At 34.2% G+C, this 17,738-nt stretch overlaps 1 protein-coding gene across 3 annotated transcripts in view; it reads right to left on the bottom strand.

Annotated features, from left to right (window-relative positions):
- The window catches only part of ATAD1 (ATPase family AAA domain containing 1), a 56,989-nt gene that overhangs the window by 25,502 nt on the left and 13,749 nt on the right, over window positions 1–17,738 (bottom strand). For all 3 annotated transcript variants that reach the window (XM_060034538.1, XM_060034540.1, XM_060034539.1), the window contains exons 4-6: window positions 16,137–16,257; window positions 10,880–11,080; window positions 4,359–4,465 (exon numbers count right to left, since the gene is read on the bottom strand). In XM_060034538.1, coding sequence (XP_059890521.1) covers window positions 4,359–4,465; window positions 10,880–11,080; window positions 16,137–16,257 — 429 coding nt within the window. The remainder of the gene's footprint in view (window positions 1–4,358; window positions 4,466–10,879; window positions 11,081–16,136; window positions 16,258–17,738) is intronic.

The raw sequence follows: 17,738 nt of genomic DNA, 5'->3' as shown, positions 1-17,738 counted from the left end.
TTCTCAAAAAGCACAACCTTCCGATAATGAACCAGGAAGAAATAGAAAATATAAAGAGACCAATCACAAGCACTGAAATTGAAACTGTGATTAAAAATCTTCTAACAAACAACAGCCCACCTATCCTTCTCAAACTCTTCCAAAATATAACAGAGGGAGGAACGCTCTGAAACTCATTCTATGAGGCCACCATCACCCTGATACCAAAACCAGACAAAGATGTCACAAAAAAAGAAAACTACAGGCAAATATCTCTGATGAACACAGATGCAAAAATCCTCAACAAAATACTAGCAAACAGAATCCAAAAGCATATTAAAAGGATCATACACCATGGTTGAGGTTTATCCCATGAATCCAAGGATTCTTCAATATATGCAAATCAGTCAATGTGATACACCATATTAACGAAGTGAAGGATAAAAACCACATGATCATCTCAGCAGATGCAGAAAAAGCTTTTGATAAAATTCAACACCCATTTATAATAAAGTCTCCAGAAAGTAGGCATAGAGGGAAACTACCTCAACATAATAAAGGCCATATATGACACACTCACAGCCAACATCATTCTCAGTGGTGAAAAACTGAAACCATTTCCTCTAAGATCAGGAACAAGAAAAGATTGCCCACTCTCACCACTATTACTCAACATAGTTTGGAAGTCTTAGTCACAGCAATCAGAGAAGAAAAAGAAATAAAAGGAATCCAAATCGGGAAAGAAGTAAAGCTGTCACTGTTTGAAGATGACATGATACTATACATAGAGAATCCTAAAGATGCTACCAGAAAACTACTAGAGCTAATCAATGAATTTGGTGGAGTAGCAGGATACAAAATTAATGTACAGAAATCTCTTGCATTTCTATACACTAATGATGAAAAACCTGAAAGAGAAATTAAGGAAACACTACCACTTATCACTGCAACAAAAAGAATAAAATACCTAGGAATAAACCTACCTAAGGAGACAAAAGACCTGTATGCAGAAAATTATAAGACACTGATGAAAGAAATTAAAGATGATACAAACAGATGGAGAGATGTACCATGTTCTTGGATTGGAAGAATCAATATTGTGAAAATGACTATACTACCCAAATCTATCTACAGATTCAATGTAATCCCTATCAAACCACCACTGGCATTTTTCACAAAACTAGAACAAAAAAATTCACAATTTGTATGGAAACACAAAAGACCCCAAATAGCCAAAGCAATTTGAGAAAGAAAAACGGACCTGGAAGAATCAGGCACCCAGACTTCAGACTATACTACAAAGCTACAGTAATCAAGACAGTATGGTACTGGCACAAAAACAGAAATATAGATCAATGGAACAGGATAGAAAGTCCAGAGATAAACCCACACACATACGGTCACCTTATTTTTGATAAAGGAGGCATGAATATACAATGGAGAAAAAGTCTCTTCAATAAGTGGTGCTGGGAAAACTGGACAGCTACATGTAAAAGAATGAAATTAGAACACTCCCTAACACCACACACAAAAATAAACTCAAAATGGATTAAAGACCTAAATGTAAGGCCAGACAGTATAAAACTCTTAGAGGAAAACATAGGAAAAACACTCTATGACATAAATCACAGCAAGATCCTTTTTGACCCACCTCCTAGAGAAATGGAAATAAAAACAAAAATAAATGGGACCTAATGAAACTTAAAAGCTTTTCACAGCAAAGGAAACCATAAATGAGACAAAAAGACAACCCTCAGAATGGGAGAAAATATTTCCAAATGAAGCAACTGACAAAGGATTAATCTCCAAAATATACAAACAGCTCATGCAGCTCAATATCAAAAAAACAAACAACCCATCAAAAAATTGGGTGGGGGCTTCCCTGGTGGCGCAGTGGTTGAGAGTGTGCCTGCCGATGAAGGGGACGCAGGTTCGTGCCCCGGTCCGGGAAGATCCCACATGCCGCGGAGCGGCTGGGCCCGTGAGCCATGGCTGCTGAGCCTGCGCGTCCGGAGCGTGTGCTCCGCAACGGGAGAGGCCACAACAGTGAGAGAGGCCCGCGTACTGCAAAAAAAAAAAAAAAAAAAAAAAAAAAAATTGGGTGGAAGACCTAAATAGACATTTCTCCGAAGAAGACACATGGATGACCAACAAACACATGAAAAGATGTTCAACATCACTAATTATCAGAAAAACGCAAAACTACAATGAGGTATCACCTCACACTGGTCAGAATGGCCATCATCAAAAAATCTACAAACAATAAATGTTGGAGAAGTGTGGAGAAAAGGGAATCCTCACGCACTGTTGGTGGGAATGTAAACTGATACAGCCACCATGGAAAACAGTATGGAGGCTTCTTAAAAAACTAAAAATAGAACTACCATATGACCCAGCCATCCCACTACTGAGCATATACCCAGAGAAAACCATAATTCAAAAAGACACATGCACCCCAATGTTCACAGCAGCACTATTTACAATAGCCAGGACATGGAAGCAACCTACACGTCCATCAACAGAGGAATGGATAAAGAAGATGTGGTACATATATACAATGGAATATTACTCAGCCATAAAAAGGAAAGAAATTGAGTCATTTGTAGAGACGTGGATGGACCTAGAGAGTGTCATACAGAGTGAAGTAAGTCCGAAAGAGAAAAACAAATATCATATATTAACGCATATATGTGGAATCTAGAAAAATGGTATAGATGATCTCATATGCATAGCAGAAATAGAGACACAGACGTAGAGAACAAATGTATGGATATCAATGGGGAAAGGGGGGATGGGAGGAATTGGGAGATTGGGATTGACACTATACACTATGATACTACATATTAAATAGACAACTAATGAGAACATACTGTACAGAACAGAGAACTCTACTTAATGCACTGTGGTGACCTAAATGAGAAGGAAATCTAAAAAAGAGGGGATATCTGTATATGTATAGCTGATTCATTTTGCTGTACAGTAGAAACTAACACAACATTGTAAAGCAACTATACTCCAGTAAAAATTAATTATTTTAAAAAAAAAAGCTTAAAGACCCAGATGTAAGACCATATACTATAAAATTCTTAGAGGTAAACTCTTTGATATAAATTGTGCAAGATCTTTTTGGATCTACCTCCTAGAGTAATGAAAATAAAAACAAAAATAAACACATGGGATCTAATTATTAATTTCTAAAATATGACAAACAGCTCATGCAGCTCAACATCAAAAAAACACACAACCCAATCAAAAAATGGGCATAAGACCTAAATAGACATTTCTTCAAAGAAGACATATAGATGGTCAAAAAGCTCATGAAAAGATGCTCAAGATCGCTAATTATTAGAAAAATGCAAATTGAAACTACAATGAGGTATCACTTTACACCAGTCAGAATGGCCATCATTAAAAAGTGTACAAAAAATAAATGCTGGAGAGGGTTTGGAGAAAAGGGAATCTTCCTACACTGTTGGTGGGAATGTAAATTGGTACAGCCACTATGGAGAACAGTATTGAGGTTCCTTTAAAAACTAAAAATAGAGGTACCATAGGATCCAGCAATCCCACTCCTGGGCATGTATCTGGAGAAAACCATAATTCGAAAAGATATATTCACCCCAAAGGTCACAGCAGGACAATTTACAACAGCCAAGACATGGAAGCAACCTAAATGCCCACTGACACATGAATGGACAAAGAAGATGTGGTACATATATACAGTGGAATATTATTCAGACACAAAAAGGAATAAAATAATGCCATTTGCAGCAATATGGATGGTCCTAGAGGTTATCATATTAAGTGAAGTAATTCAGACAGAGAATGACAAATATCACATGATATCACTTATATGTGGAATCTAAAAAAATGATACAAATGAACTTACAAAACAGAAACAGATTCACAGACATAGAAAACAAACTTATGGTTACCAAAGGGGAAAGGTGGGAGAGAGGGATAAATGAGGAGTTTGGGATTAACATATACACACGACTATATATTTTTTAAAAGTGACATAAGAACTGAGAGTAAAGACTATAAGGATTTATGATAAGAGTCAAACGAAGTGTACAGAATACTCATAGCCACTTGTCACTTCCTTTTCCTTGACATTGATGGTTCTAATACCCTGGTTTTCTCTCTTATTCTTGTATTTGTTTTGAGCATTTGGGAAATCTTTTTAACATTTTATTAATTACAAAGCCCTCAAAATGGATGAAGATATACACAAATCATATTCTTTCAGATTTTCATCATTTATTGGTAAGTATAAGCTATGAAAAATAATTCTGTAAATAAGCTTAACAAGCAGCCAAATTTTCTATTAACACCACCACCAAGAATAACACAAATTAAAGCAGATTACTTTCAAATACCTGGCAGCTGTGATCAGTATCCAATCCGTCCCAGAGACTCATAAACTGAGCTTTCATCATGGCTGTAGCTTCATGGTCAGAACTTGAACGGTTTCGTAGAAAGGAGTCTAGAAGAAAAAAATCCTTAACCTTACAAATCAGTAATAAATTACTCTTTACATAATTTCAAATCGTTAATTAAAAGCTGAAAATTTTATGAAAGATTACAAAGAAAAGGGTTCGAATATGCCTTTTCATACATTATTCTGATATAACTACTTTGACAAATTATCCAGCAAATTAAAACAATCAATTCACAATCCTCATTTCTTTCCTAAAAATACATTCATACCAACATATATAAAAGAAGTAAAGGATCTAGTGCTGAGAGGCTAAAAAAGGATCATGTAGTGTCTTAGAGCAAAAGTCTGTGTGCTTTGGTCCTAACTTTCCAGGTTCTCTGCATCCTGTGTGTTCTTAATTATGGGATCACATCCTTTTTCCTCATACATTTTTCCTGGTAATAAATAAAAATGATACTGGAAAATCTCAAAACACTATTAAGTGGGAAAATATAGGACAGGAAATGGTTTAAAACATACATACTGGCATGCATGTACATATACGTTATACAGGGTAAAAAAACCTTTAATGGAATACACCAAAATGCTAATAACTTTGGTTATCTCTCAGTGATACTGATGGACAATTTTAATTTTCTCTTGAATTCTTTTCTGTCTTCCAAATTATCTATAATGAACATGAAATACTTTTAGAACGGGGAAAATATTTTCCGTCTAGAACGAAAGGACTGAAAGGTGGTATATCCTCAGAATGATAAAAAGACAATAAAAACAAATCCTGTATTTTCCAGTACAATCCTGTTTCAAATGTTTTGTCTTGTATCCCTTCAAATCACTGGCATTTCTCAATAACTTTCTCAATAACTTTCTCAATAAAACTTTCTCAATAAAACTAAAACTTGAAGTCTGTCAATCATACATGCAAGTGACATGAAAATGCTTTTTAATGTGCTGGGTCCAAGCTTTAAAAAACAAAAAAATTTTTTACAAAGTAATTACAGCAAAAACACATTACTGTGACATGATAGTTTTGTGATGGCAAACATATATCCTGTATTTTCTTTTACAGTTCTAATCGTGTACAATATGTACCATTGTTGTACCATGTATTATACCATGTGTTGTACCATGTACAATAAATGTACCCATTTATTCTGGATGTATAAAATCTAGTCATTTTAAAATTGCTTATTTTTTAAAGATAAATTGTGTAAATTTAGCTGCCTACTTAACTACCATAATTCTGCTATTAATTATTCTTAAATTATCTTCATTTCTAAGAAGTGGTCTGGCAAGATGGCTGCTTAAAATAATATAAAAACTTAAAATGCTGGATCAAAGTATAAATAACCTAACTATATCAGTAGTTACATTAAATGTAAATGGTCTAGAGTATGCAATTACCTGTTTAAGATATTAGACTGGATTAAAAAAACACAAAACCCAACTGTGTACTGCTTACACGAGACACACTGAATATAAAAGCTCAGAATGCTGAAGACGGTGGAAAAAGACATGTATGTAAACACTGACAAAAAGACTGAATAAGATTTTTTTTTAAAGTTAATGCATATCTGATAAATAGTGCTAGAACAATCGGACATCCATATGCAAAAAAACAGACCTCGACACAGACCTTATACATTTCACGAAACTCAAAACAGAACACAGACCTAAATGTAAAACAAAAAGCTATAAAACTTATGAAGATAATACAGGAGAAAATTTAGGGAACCCTGGGTTTGGTGATGAACTTTTACATACAACACCAAAAGCACAATCCATCCAAGAAAAAAATGTGTAAGTCGGAGTTTATTAAAAATAAAATTCCTGCCCTGTGGAAGACATTATTAAGAGAAAAGATAAGCCACAGACTGGAAAAAAATATTTATTGTATAAAAACATATCTGATAAAGGACTTGTATCCAAAATATACGAAGAACTCTTAAAATTCAACAAGAAAACAACCCAGTTAAAAAATGAGCAAAAGGGCTTCCCTGGTGGCGCAGTGGTTGAGAATCTGCCTGTCAATGCAGGGGACATGGGTTCGAGCCCTGGTCTGGGAAGATGCCGCAGAGCAACTAGGCCCGTGAGCCACAACTACTGAGCCTGCGCATCTGGAGCCTGTGCTCCGCAACAAGAGAGGCCACGACAGTGAGAGGCCCGCACACCACAATGCAGAGTGGCCCCCACTCGCCGCAATTAGAGAAAGCCCTCGCACAGAAACGAAGACCCAACACAGCCAATAATAAATTAATTAAAAAAAAAATCCACCTTCAAAAAAAAAAAAAATGAGCAAAAGATATGAACAGAGACCCCACCAAAGAAGATATACAGATGGCAAATAAGCATATGAAAAAAAAGATGCTCAACAATATACGTCACTGGGGAAGTGCAAATTAAAACGAGACACCACTACACACTTATTAGGATAGCTAAAATCCAAAAAATTGGTAATACCAAGTGCTGGAGAGGAGTGGAGAAACAGGACCTCTCATTTACTGCTGGTAGAACTGCAAAATGGTAGAACTGCTGGTGGAACTTTTAAGTGCAAACAGCCACTCTGAAATACATTTGGTAGTTTCTTACAAAGTTAAACACAGATTTACCATACAATCCAGCAATTGAACTCCTAGGTATTTACCCAGCTGAGTTAGAAACTTTAGTCCACACAAAATCCTGCATATCTCTGTTGTTAGCAGCTTTACTCATAACTGCACAAAACTGGAAGCAACCAAGAGGTCCTTTAATAGATGAATGGATAAACAAACTGTGGTACAACCATATAATGGAATATGATTCAGCAATATAAAGAAATGAGCTACCAAGCCATAAAAAGATAATGGAGGAAACAAATGCATATTGCTAAGTGAAAGAAGCCAGTCTGAGAAAGCTACATGTTACATGATTCCAACTGTATGATATTCTGTAAAAGGCAAAACAATAGAGACAGTGCAGCTAGGAGTTTGGGAGGGAGGAGTTTGAGAGGGATGAACAGGTAGAGCACAGGGGATTTTTAGGGTGGTGAAACTATGCTGCCTGATATTGTAAGGGTATATACATGATACTATGCATTTGTCAAAGACCACAGAACTGTACAACACAGAATGAACCTTAATATAAACTATGGACTTTAGTTATTAATAACATACCAATAATGGTTCATTAATTATAACAAATATATCACATTAACACAAAGTATTGATAATAGGGAAACTGTGTGTGTGTGTGGGGATATGGGAACTCTGTACTTTTTGCTCAAGTCTTCTGTAAACTTAAAACTGTTCTAAAAAATAAAGTTTAGTAATTAAAAAAAAAAGGTTACTGAATATCTGAGATTGCAAGAAGGAAAGAAAAAAAATCCTGGAGATCAGGAAAAGAGAGAACTGAAAAAAAGAATGGTGAGATTTTGAGATGATTATGCCACTGTCTGTGTGTGTTTGTGTACACAACAGGTATGCACGGGTAGCATCAGGAGGTTCTGCTTTGGTGTTAATATCCATGCTGAAGCCGAGATGCCCAAAAGGATGTACACTCACAGAAAGTATAGACAAGAAAAAAATTTCTGCTCACCACTACAGGAAGTTAAGGACGCTTGTCTGTCTTGGCCTGGGCTCTGGAGGGAAATATGTCCCCCCTGAAAAATTAAAAACCAAGATCACAGGGGCTCTCTCTCAGGCCTGAAGTCTAAATTCAAACTGTCATTCAGTTTAGGAACATCGAGAAATTAGAGCCTAAAGCCTCTAGGTGGAAGACAGAAAAACTACTCTGGATTATTTTAGGCAACACAGAATTCTCATATAAAAGCAAGTCCTAAGCAATCTAGAGTTAGAAATGAGACACGGAAACAAATCACTATGAAAGAGAGTTAACAATATAAAGAAGTAAAATTTCAAACAGAACAATCCAAAGAACTATATAAAAATAGTATGTGGGCTTCCCGGTGGAGCAGTGGTTGAGAATCCACCTGCCGATGCAGGGGACACGGGTTCGTGCCCCAGTCCAGGAAGATCCCACATGCCACGGAGCGGCTAGGCCTGTGAGCCATGGCCGCTGAGCCTGCAGGTCCGGAGCCTGTGCTCCACAACGGGAGAGGCTACAACAGTGAGAGGCCCTCGTATCGCAAAAAAAAAAAAAAAAAAAGTTTAAAAATTTGAAGACATAAAAGGGATTGAAATTTTAACAGAAGAGCAAGTTATAGTGAAAATAGATAAATTTGAAAAATAAACAAACAGAACTTCTAAAATTCAAATATGATTGGCAGAATACAAACCCAATTGTTGCAAGATTGAACACAGCCAAGCAAAGAATCGCTTTTTATTACTTACTCAATGACTGACTGACTTGAGTTTCACCATTGTTTTATGTATCGACAAAAAATTTTAACTACTGCCAATTAAATTATAACATGCTATCCCAATTTCAGGGATGTTAAAATGTAAAAAACTAAAATAAAACTGTATGTTTTAGAACTGACGAAATATGGTAGAGAACTAGATGCTACAACTATTGAAATGACTCAAAATTAAGTAGAGAGTTGAAGAAAAAATATATATATAATAAAACAGAAGTCTTGCAATATTCAATAGCAACTAGAGAGAAAAGATAGATTAATTACAAAGAAATATTAGGCTATAAGCAGAATTCTCAAAAGCGACAAGAAAGACTGGTAGACAACAAACTTTTGGCTTTAAAATGCTGAAAGAAAATAATTCTGTATCATTTAACAATAAAAACAGAGTCAACACATTTTCACACAAAGACAACTCACTGTACTCACAATCATTGCTGAAAGAATTTTGACAGACTTCAGTAAGAAGGAAATTAAATCCAGAAAAGGCAGGTGCAAGAAGTAATAGTGAGCAAAATAATTGGTAAAGTGGATCTCTAAACAAGCACTGCCAGTATAAAAATAACAATATGGAAAAGTAAAAAACAAGAGAAACTGTTAACAAAAACATGTAAGAGATGAGAGGAATGATTAGTATCCAAGAGTTCTAAAGTCCCTGTATTATTTGGGAAGATGCGAGAAATAATTAGCCTAGACTTTTAAGACAAGTAGCTGTGCTAAATGTATGCTAAAAGAAAAAGAATACAGTTGACCCTTGAAGAAGGTACGAGTTATGGGCGCTGAGCCTTTCCATAGTCCAAAATCCACATATAATTTACAGTTGGCCCTCTATATACACGGTTCCTCCGTAGCTGCAGTTCATGTGGTGATAAGAGTTTTTACTGTTGAGAAAAATCCACGTGTAAGTGGACCCATTCAAACCTGTTGTTCAAGGGTCAACTGTACATAACTTCTAAACCTGTGTGAGGGAAAAGGGAATTAAAAAAGTGCAAAAGTCCACTAGATTGGTAAATATCCATAAAAAGCACACAGTTATGTGGTAGAAATAAATCTAAATATATCAGCTATCAAAATGAAAGCAAACCGACCACAGTTCCTGGTTAAAGAGCCTTAGATTAAAAGTTTTAAAAATCCAGCTATATGCTCCTTTGTGCAAAAGTCAAAGCAAAAATCCAAAATAAATGGAATAAATTGATGAGAAAGATACACAAGGCAAACAAATAACCAAAATACTTTATATCTATACCTATCTTTATATATATTTCTATATAGCTTATCATATTACATATAATTATAATAGTAAATTTACTCAAAGCTACAGTTTTAATTACTGTAGCTTTATTATAATATATAAATTATAATAAAAATATAGATGATCCATAAAATAGAGAAAAAGCCCACTAATATAAAAGTCATGACATACAGAGAAAGATGATCTATTTATAAGTTGACTGTCCATATGGCAAGGAATTAAACTAGATTCCTACTTCACGTTATATATTTTAAAAAGGAGAGTATTTATGGAGGTAGTGAAGGGATTTGTAAACCAGACACAAGAAGTATAAGCCATAAAGTAAAAAAACTGATAAATGTAACTACATTTAAATTTAAATCTCCATAAAAGAAACTATCATAAAGTGAAAAGATAAGCCAGTCTAGAAAATATTTGCAATCATAATAAAACATCATCAAAGAATTACTAAGAAAACTGCAAATAACCCCAAAGAAAAACCGGCAATTTACAAGCAAGGAAACCTAAATGGCTAGTCAACATGTTAAAAGATGCATAAATTTACTAGTAAGCAGGGAAACACAAAACAATGATGACATAATTTTTGTTCTTAATTTTGTTCTTTAAGTTGACAAAAATTAATGATACTGCCTGAAAAGATAAGTTTTGGGGGAGTATGTAGGGAAACAAACTGTATACTGGTGAGAGTGTAAACGGGTATAATCACTTTGAAGAACTGGTAATCCTAGTGAGGTTGAAGATGGACACATCACACAACCTAACGGTTCAACTTCTAGGTATCTACCCTGGACAAACATATGCATGAGGAAACATGTACACGAAAGCCCACTGCATACTGTTTAAAAACATAGCATACCTATTTCATCTATAAAGATGATGGAAGGCTGTAGCTTTATGGCAAGGGAGAAAACAGCGGCAGCCAGTTTCTGAGATTCTCCATACCACTTATCTGTCAGTGTTGAAGGCTGAAGGTTAATAAATCGACAACCTGCTTCTTTGGCTGTAGCCTTGGCAATCAACGTTTTACCACAGCCTGGAGGCCCATAGAGAAGTACACCTGGAAATTAACATGTTATTTTATTACTTCCTTTAAGAGAAAGAGATATTTGCTAGTTTATGGGAAAATCAACATAATATTAATTCTGTCCACATGAAACTTTTTCGCAATATTCACTTCCATTTTTATTAATCTTTTCTTATAGTAGAAAGGAAGGTGCTATATTCTAAGTTTGTGTCAGTGATGACATGTATTGGGGATTACAGCACCCCTGTGCTTCCTCCCTTCATGAAATGGTCCGGTTCAGGATATTTTTTTTTTTTTTTTTGAAAACATTTATTTATTTAAAAATAATGATGATAGACCTATTACATGTTCACCTGAATAACATTTCCGGTTCAGGATATTAAAGACAATCATCTTGACATCCAAACTCACACCTCTTGATCAATGGTTGACAAATAAAATCGTCTAATGCCCTTCCCCTTCACGAGCTAAGAGCCCTATAGCACAATGACAACAGCCCAGAGAAAATGAACAACTTCAAAATAGACTGTAGAAAACACTGTTTTGCTATTGCTCAGAGACTTAAGATAATGATCTTTTCTTAAAAAGAAATCACCAGTCACTCCTGTTTTAATTTCCTAGGAATAAAACTATATTATTAACCTAGAGTCTCCACTGACAGCAATTTGCTGCTAAATGCAATTTAAGGTAAGTCTTTTAATATATAAAAGATCTAAACAGACTGAGGTCTTGAGAAATTTGGGGAATCATCACCAACTGTTTTTCATCTAAAATGAGGTAGCATTTTCTAAGTTAATATAATACTAAAATTATGGCCCTGACTACACATCATTTACAGACAGGGCTGACAAAAATCATCATCTGCAAACTTCTTTAAATATTTTCTTAATCTAGAGCTTCTCGACTTTTCTCATGTAATAGCACTTAAAGAATGACAATATTGGGAACTCCCTGGCGGTCCACTGGTTAGAACTTGGTGCTTTACTGTTGGGGCCTGGGTTCCATCCCTGGTTGGGGAGTTAAGATCCCACACACCATGACCAAATAAATAAATAAATAAATACAATTGAGGCAGCATGCTGGGGTAAAATGGAGAGAATTTGGAGTTATACAAAATATTTCTATTATGTAATAAAAATAAAAAACAAAATATGAGGGAAGAAAAGTAAGTACTTTATATAAACCTCCCCCCGCCAAACTTACATTTTTTTAAAAATGAGAAACTTGAGCTTGGTTCTATAACCTACCAAATTTTTTTCGTGCCAAACATTTCAAAATAATGTTCAAACTCCTCCTCAAGCACACACAGATATTTCTAGTGGTCTTAATAATTCTTCAAGATTCAACTAACTCATGTTTAATCATTTTAAATTAAACCCTTCTAAAGCTGATTTAAAAATTTTAATCCATAGGCAATGCCAGTATATGTTAATTTTGTCAAGGAGTCCTTGCATTTTTTTAATTACGTTCATTTAGGTACTAAAAGTTCAGTTAAGTCAGTTAAATTTGAACCTTCTACTGATACTTTTAGATGGCTCATGTGAACAATACAGAATATAGCCTAATGCCATCAAATTCAAGTGAAGCTGAAAACATATGGGATAACATATGGAATTATTACATTTATTATTTTGATCATATAATTTAATATGGAATGCAGGTCTACTAGCAAACTTTTAATATGTATTACTTGAATCTCAGGTTTTTAGAACTAATGATGCAAAAGTCTTCATATTTTGTTGACTTTGCAGCTACACCATCACTTCATAAACACATGGAATACTCTCAGACTGTCAGATTTGTTTCAAAGTATTCATTTATCAGTTTGAATATTTTATTCCTAATAGTTTAGTTTTGGTACCTCCTAGTAGGATTAAGTTTTTCTAATTATTTCAGGGATTATAATTAGTATTATTAATTGAGCAGTTATTTACTAATGTCTAAAAATTTAACATGCAATGAAAACTTTTGGATTTCATAATCTTCTGGAGGATGGAGCTGTGACAGATAAGGTTCACATGAGGAACAATCAATGCTCACTTCTTGACCTGGGTGGTAATTACATGAATGTTAGCTTTAAAATTATTTATTCAACTGTTTAATCCCCATTTCTGTATGTATCTTAAGCTTCACTAAGATTCATGTTGTCCCATCTGATACTTTATCAGTGAGTACAGCAATAATATTATTTGAAAATGGCATGTTTTCTATATCCTTTGTTGAAGTGGAGTCCACCATGTTAATATTTATGAAGATAAACGAGTGGTTCTGCAAATGAATGTGAGGCATTTAGCTTTAATTATTAGTTTTATAACATTTTAACTAGTTTTTAGAACTTAGTCTGATACTTTTACAACCATTTTCAACAGAATTAAAAATGTGTTTATTATTTTGTACTTTGTAGAGACTTAAAAATTCAAACCCCTCTTTAAGATGGATGTTTTGGACAAAGGCTTCACTTCCTAAGTACTGCATGCAAATAAAGATTTAGGATGAGGAAGAAAAGAAGTATTGGGACAAACAAATCCAAATTTGAGATAATCCTCATTAGTGAAAAATATATTACCTTATTAGTGACCAACTTTTCTTTCTTCCTTTTTCGGACTAGTTTATTTACTTTCAAGGTTTAATAAAAAATTTGTCCAAATGGTGGAAAAATAAATATCTGTAAAACTACTTAAATACAGAGTACTGGGGGGAGGGAGGGGAAGTTATAGGCCTTTATGACCTCAGAAAGTCCATCTTTCAAAACATATATTTCTTATCTACATTTTAAAGAATGCATCAAAACATGGAGTATGATGACATTCACAAGCATAAAAGTTACGTGCCAAAATAATGATTACTGAATTCAGATTTTATAGAAGGACCATACAGCATTCAAATGGATTTTTTTTTTTAATTTTTTTTTTTTTTTAAATATTTATTTGGCTGTGTGGGGGCTCTTAGTTGTGGCAGGCGGGATCTAGTTCCCTGATCAGGGTTCGAACCCAGGCCCCCTGCATTGGGAGCATGGGGTCTTAACCACTGGACCACCAGGGAAGTCCCTCAAATGGAATTTTAACTATTGTAAATTTTTAAATGTTTGGGGGGAAGAAAGGGTTACATTTTTTAATGCAACCATCAGTATTTTATGGCATGTTCTTGTAACCAATAAGTGACACCATATCTTTATACGTTACTAAGTATGATTATCATGTGTCACACATTCATGACATAACAAATCATTCTCAAATTAACTTTCTATAGTCTGGGAGGCAGTGATCAATTTCAGCTTAGACAGCAATGAACTAAGGAAAACATAAAATTGGCAATAAAGCAATGAGTCTAAGCTACGTAACCTATTTCCAGTTCCCAAATGGAACAAGTATGGTACGCAACTGATTGTATACTCTGCTTCTGTACACCAATAACCAATTTATGTTGGGGGTCAAAAAGTAAATCAATGATTTTTCAAACTTTTGTTCTTGGTAAAAAATTTTCCAAAAATGCAAAGCTGAAAAAGCTCAAATAGTAAAACTTTTAGATCACATAATAAGGAAATACTCATGTAACTTAAAAAAAAATTTAAATACACATAGGAACCACCTTCAGTTTTAGATAATGCTTTTAAATAAAAAGCAGATTTACATAAGGCTATTAAAGTACTCCCTCATAATTTGGTATCTGCTATGCTAATTGGGGCTTTAAACCAAGTCCAACTGGTGAAGTCACCCAGTTACCTGGCCTAAGCCATCACTGATGAGAAAAGCTTTCTCTAACAGCATAAAAAAATTTCCTAAATTCATTAACATTGTGAAAATGAGACATAAAAATTGACAAAAGTTCTTTCTTGTTCACACTATAAACAACCTGCAAGAGGGTACTGAAGAACTTAGTAATCCAACATTTGCCTTACTCTTGATCTGGGCTCAGATAAATCATTTGAAATTTTCTTTGGGGGAAAAAAATTTCTTTTTAAATCACAATAGAGTAAATGCTTCTTGTTAGAAAAAAAGTAGCTTTGTTGTTTCAGAAAGTAAAATACATAAAAAACAGATTTGTTGTTTTAGTTAACAAAAAGAGAATGCCATTTTTGGTGGTAACTGTCAGCCTCTATTTACCAGAAACAAGAATTTTCTACTTCATAAAAATGTACAGTTATTGGCTTCAATTATCTTTGAAATATAAATTAATGCACTTTTTGATATAGCTGCAAAATTAGTAAGATTATAAACTACAACTTATACATGTTATTTTGATATTTCTAAAGATCCTTTTCTGAGAAATGCACTTGTCTAATAATTTGATTTCAGTCTTGACTAGCAACCTCTCTAGTTTTGGCAATACAATAAAGAGAAGTTTCTACTACATGGCAATACAATAAAGAGAAGCTTCTACTAAATAAGCTACGCTACAGCGTTTGTATTTAAAAGCCATGGCAACACACTTCTACAGATCTCACTGTCAATTATCACGTAAGCTACATTTGAATCGCCTTTAACAAGTCTTAAACATGATCAATATATGAATGGCCAATAATAAAAATATTATATTTAAGGATGTAGTTATAAATACTTTCAATTCTTGAGTTCCAAGGCTTTTGAAGTAATCACTAACTAGGAATAAGAAAATGTTTCCCTTAAAAATAAGTAGTATTTAATTTCTAGTTCATCAGTAGTTCACTATTTCCTTAAAAACAAAACCAAACAAAAAACTACCATTGCAATCTAAAATAAAATTACCAAGAGGAAAAAAAATCACTAGAATCATGAAACAACCAGAAGTCTTATCTTGAAGACAAAAACCCATACTGTTACCTTGAATCTTTTTTTATCCTCTATTTCCCTAATTTCATTTTCTTGTAAGTAATAAAAATGAATTTGAAATAAAGGGATTATTTTGACATGTAACTATGGGGAAAAACTTTACCTAAATTTGGAAGCTGAAGAATAAGCAATTATTTAAAAATCATTATTTATAAAACAGTTCACTGGATCTCACCAGTCTCTTGAAAACCCAACTTCAAAAACACCAGTTCTATAATGGCAGAAAGTTTCCATGTGTTCCAGATTTTCAATGCTTTAGCAAATATAAAGTTTTACCATACCTTTTGGAGGCTGCAAAAGCCTGGAATTTTCAAACAAATGCTTCTTTTTGATAGGTAAGATGACTGTGTCTTTCAGATCCGTAATGACATCATCCAAACCTGCTATATCACTCCAAGTAACCTGGTAAAAGTTAAGGTCAGCATGAAGTTTTACAGCTAATGTATGTTCACCGAAGTAAAAAAGAATCCCCCCAAATGGTAAGCCTTAATTATACCTAAATAATAAAAGTTTAAAATGATATATTAATATAAGTACTTTTAAGCAATACTGAAATTATTAAACTACCATGAGCTGAAATTTAATAGTCAACTACCTATTCCAAAAAAAAAAAAAGGGCCCTAGGTCCAACACTCAAAACTCTGAGTTTTAGGATCTAATAAGCTGACCTCACTCCATTAAGATGAGGAAATACTCTGCCAAGAAGAATGAGAGCCAGCTCTGACAGACAGTTCAGCACTAGCTGAGTGGCCTAATTCACAGACGATGCTGTCAAACATAATAAGAATGAATTTAGAAATAAGGCTTATACTCACCAAACTGGGCTTCTGAATTTTACTAAAAGTAAACTGTGTCAAAACTTGTCTTATATCTTTATAGAGAGTAAACGGGGATACATTTTTTCAAAACTGATAACAGCTTGTGTATTTTAAAGCCTTCTGACTCAGCTTAAAAAAATTTTTGGGGGCGTGGGCACTGGATAAACTAACTGAAAAAGACCTGAAAAACAAACAAAAACAACCTAGCTTTAACTTGGAAGAGTAAAGGGGCTGGAGGTGGGGCTGTTCGGAAGCAATATTTACAACACATTTATTTTCCACCATAAAAAAAAAGTGAAAAAGCGCAGCCAGATCTGAAAAAATCATCACTGACTTTCACTTGTAGCTATAACAAAGAACTGAGTTCATTTCAAACAGAGGATTAATTCTGGAAAGGCATGTATGTCTCTGTGCACACAGATATTAATAGACATTGTAGATTTTTATTTCCTAGATTTGGAGATAAGGATATTGTATTTCACTCTACTTATTTACACCTATTGTTACAGAATATTCACAGAGGATTTTAGAGTTTATAAATTACATTAATCTGATGCTCAAAATAATCCTTTAGAAGTAGGTAGAGCAGGTATTACATTGTCCCTGGATTATACATGAGGGAACTGAAACTCAAAGAGAAAATAATTTACCAAGGCCATAAATGGAAAAACTGGGATTCAGAATCTTATGTTGTCTATCATACCTTATAAAAACATCTAGATTTGAACTCCAAGTCAAATATCCACATGACTTAAAGCAGTAGTTTTATATGCCACAAAGGTGAATATATAAAAGTACAGGTTTAACTAAACAAATGTGCACAAAAAAAGTTAACACAGCAGGCCCGAGACGATTATCCTTGGAAAGTCCTGCTTGCAAGGCTAGCCCCTCGTTGGAGTATGGGAGATACTTAGATTTTGGGAGAGTTTCCTCCATTTTCCTGATGAGAACAGCTCACTGTGCCTAAACCGTTTGTGCAAACAATATGGTTTATGGTGGATACATGTTTTGCTTATGGGAGTCTAGAATTTTGACACATGTTGGGAAGATGCAGTCTATGTGACC

The sequence above is a fragment of the Delphinus delphis genome, chromosome 16 (genome assembly GCF_949987515.2).
Source record: "Delphinus delphis chromosome 16, mDelDel1.2, whole genome shotgun sequence".
Taxonomy (NCBI): domain Eukaryota; kingdom Metazoa; phylum Chordata; class Mammalia; order Artiodactyla; family Delphinidae; genus Delphinus; species Delphinus delphis.
The sequence above is the reverse complement of the archived record's forward strand: the minus strand, read 5'-3'. Positions and strand labels throughout refer to the sequence as shown.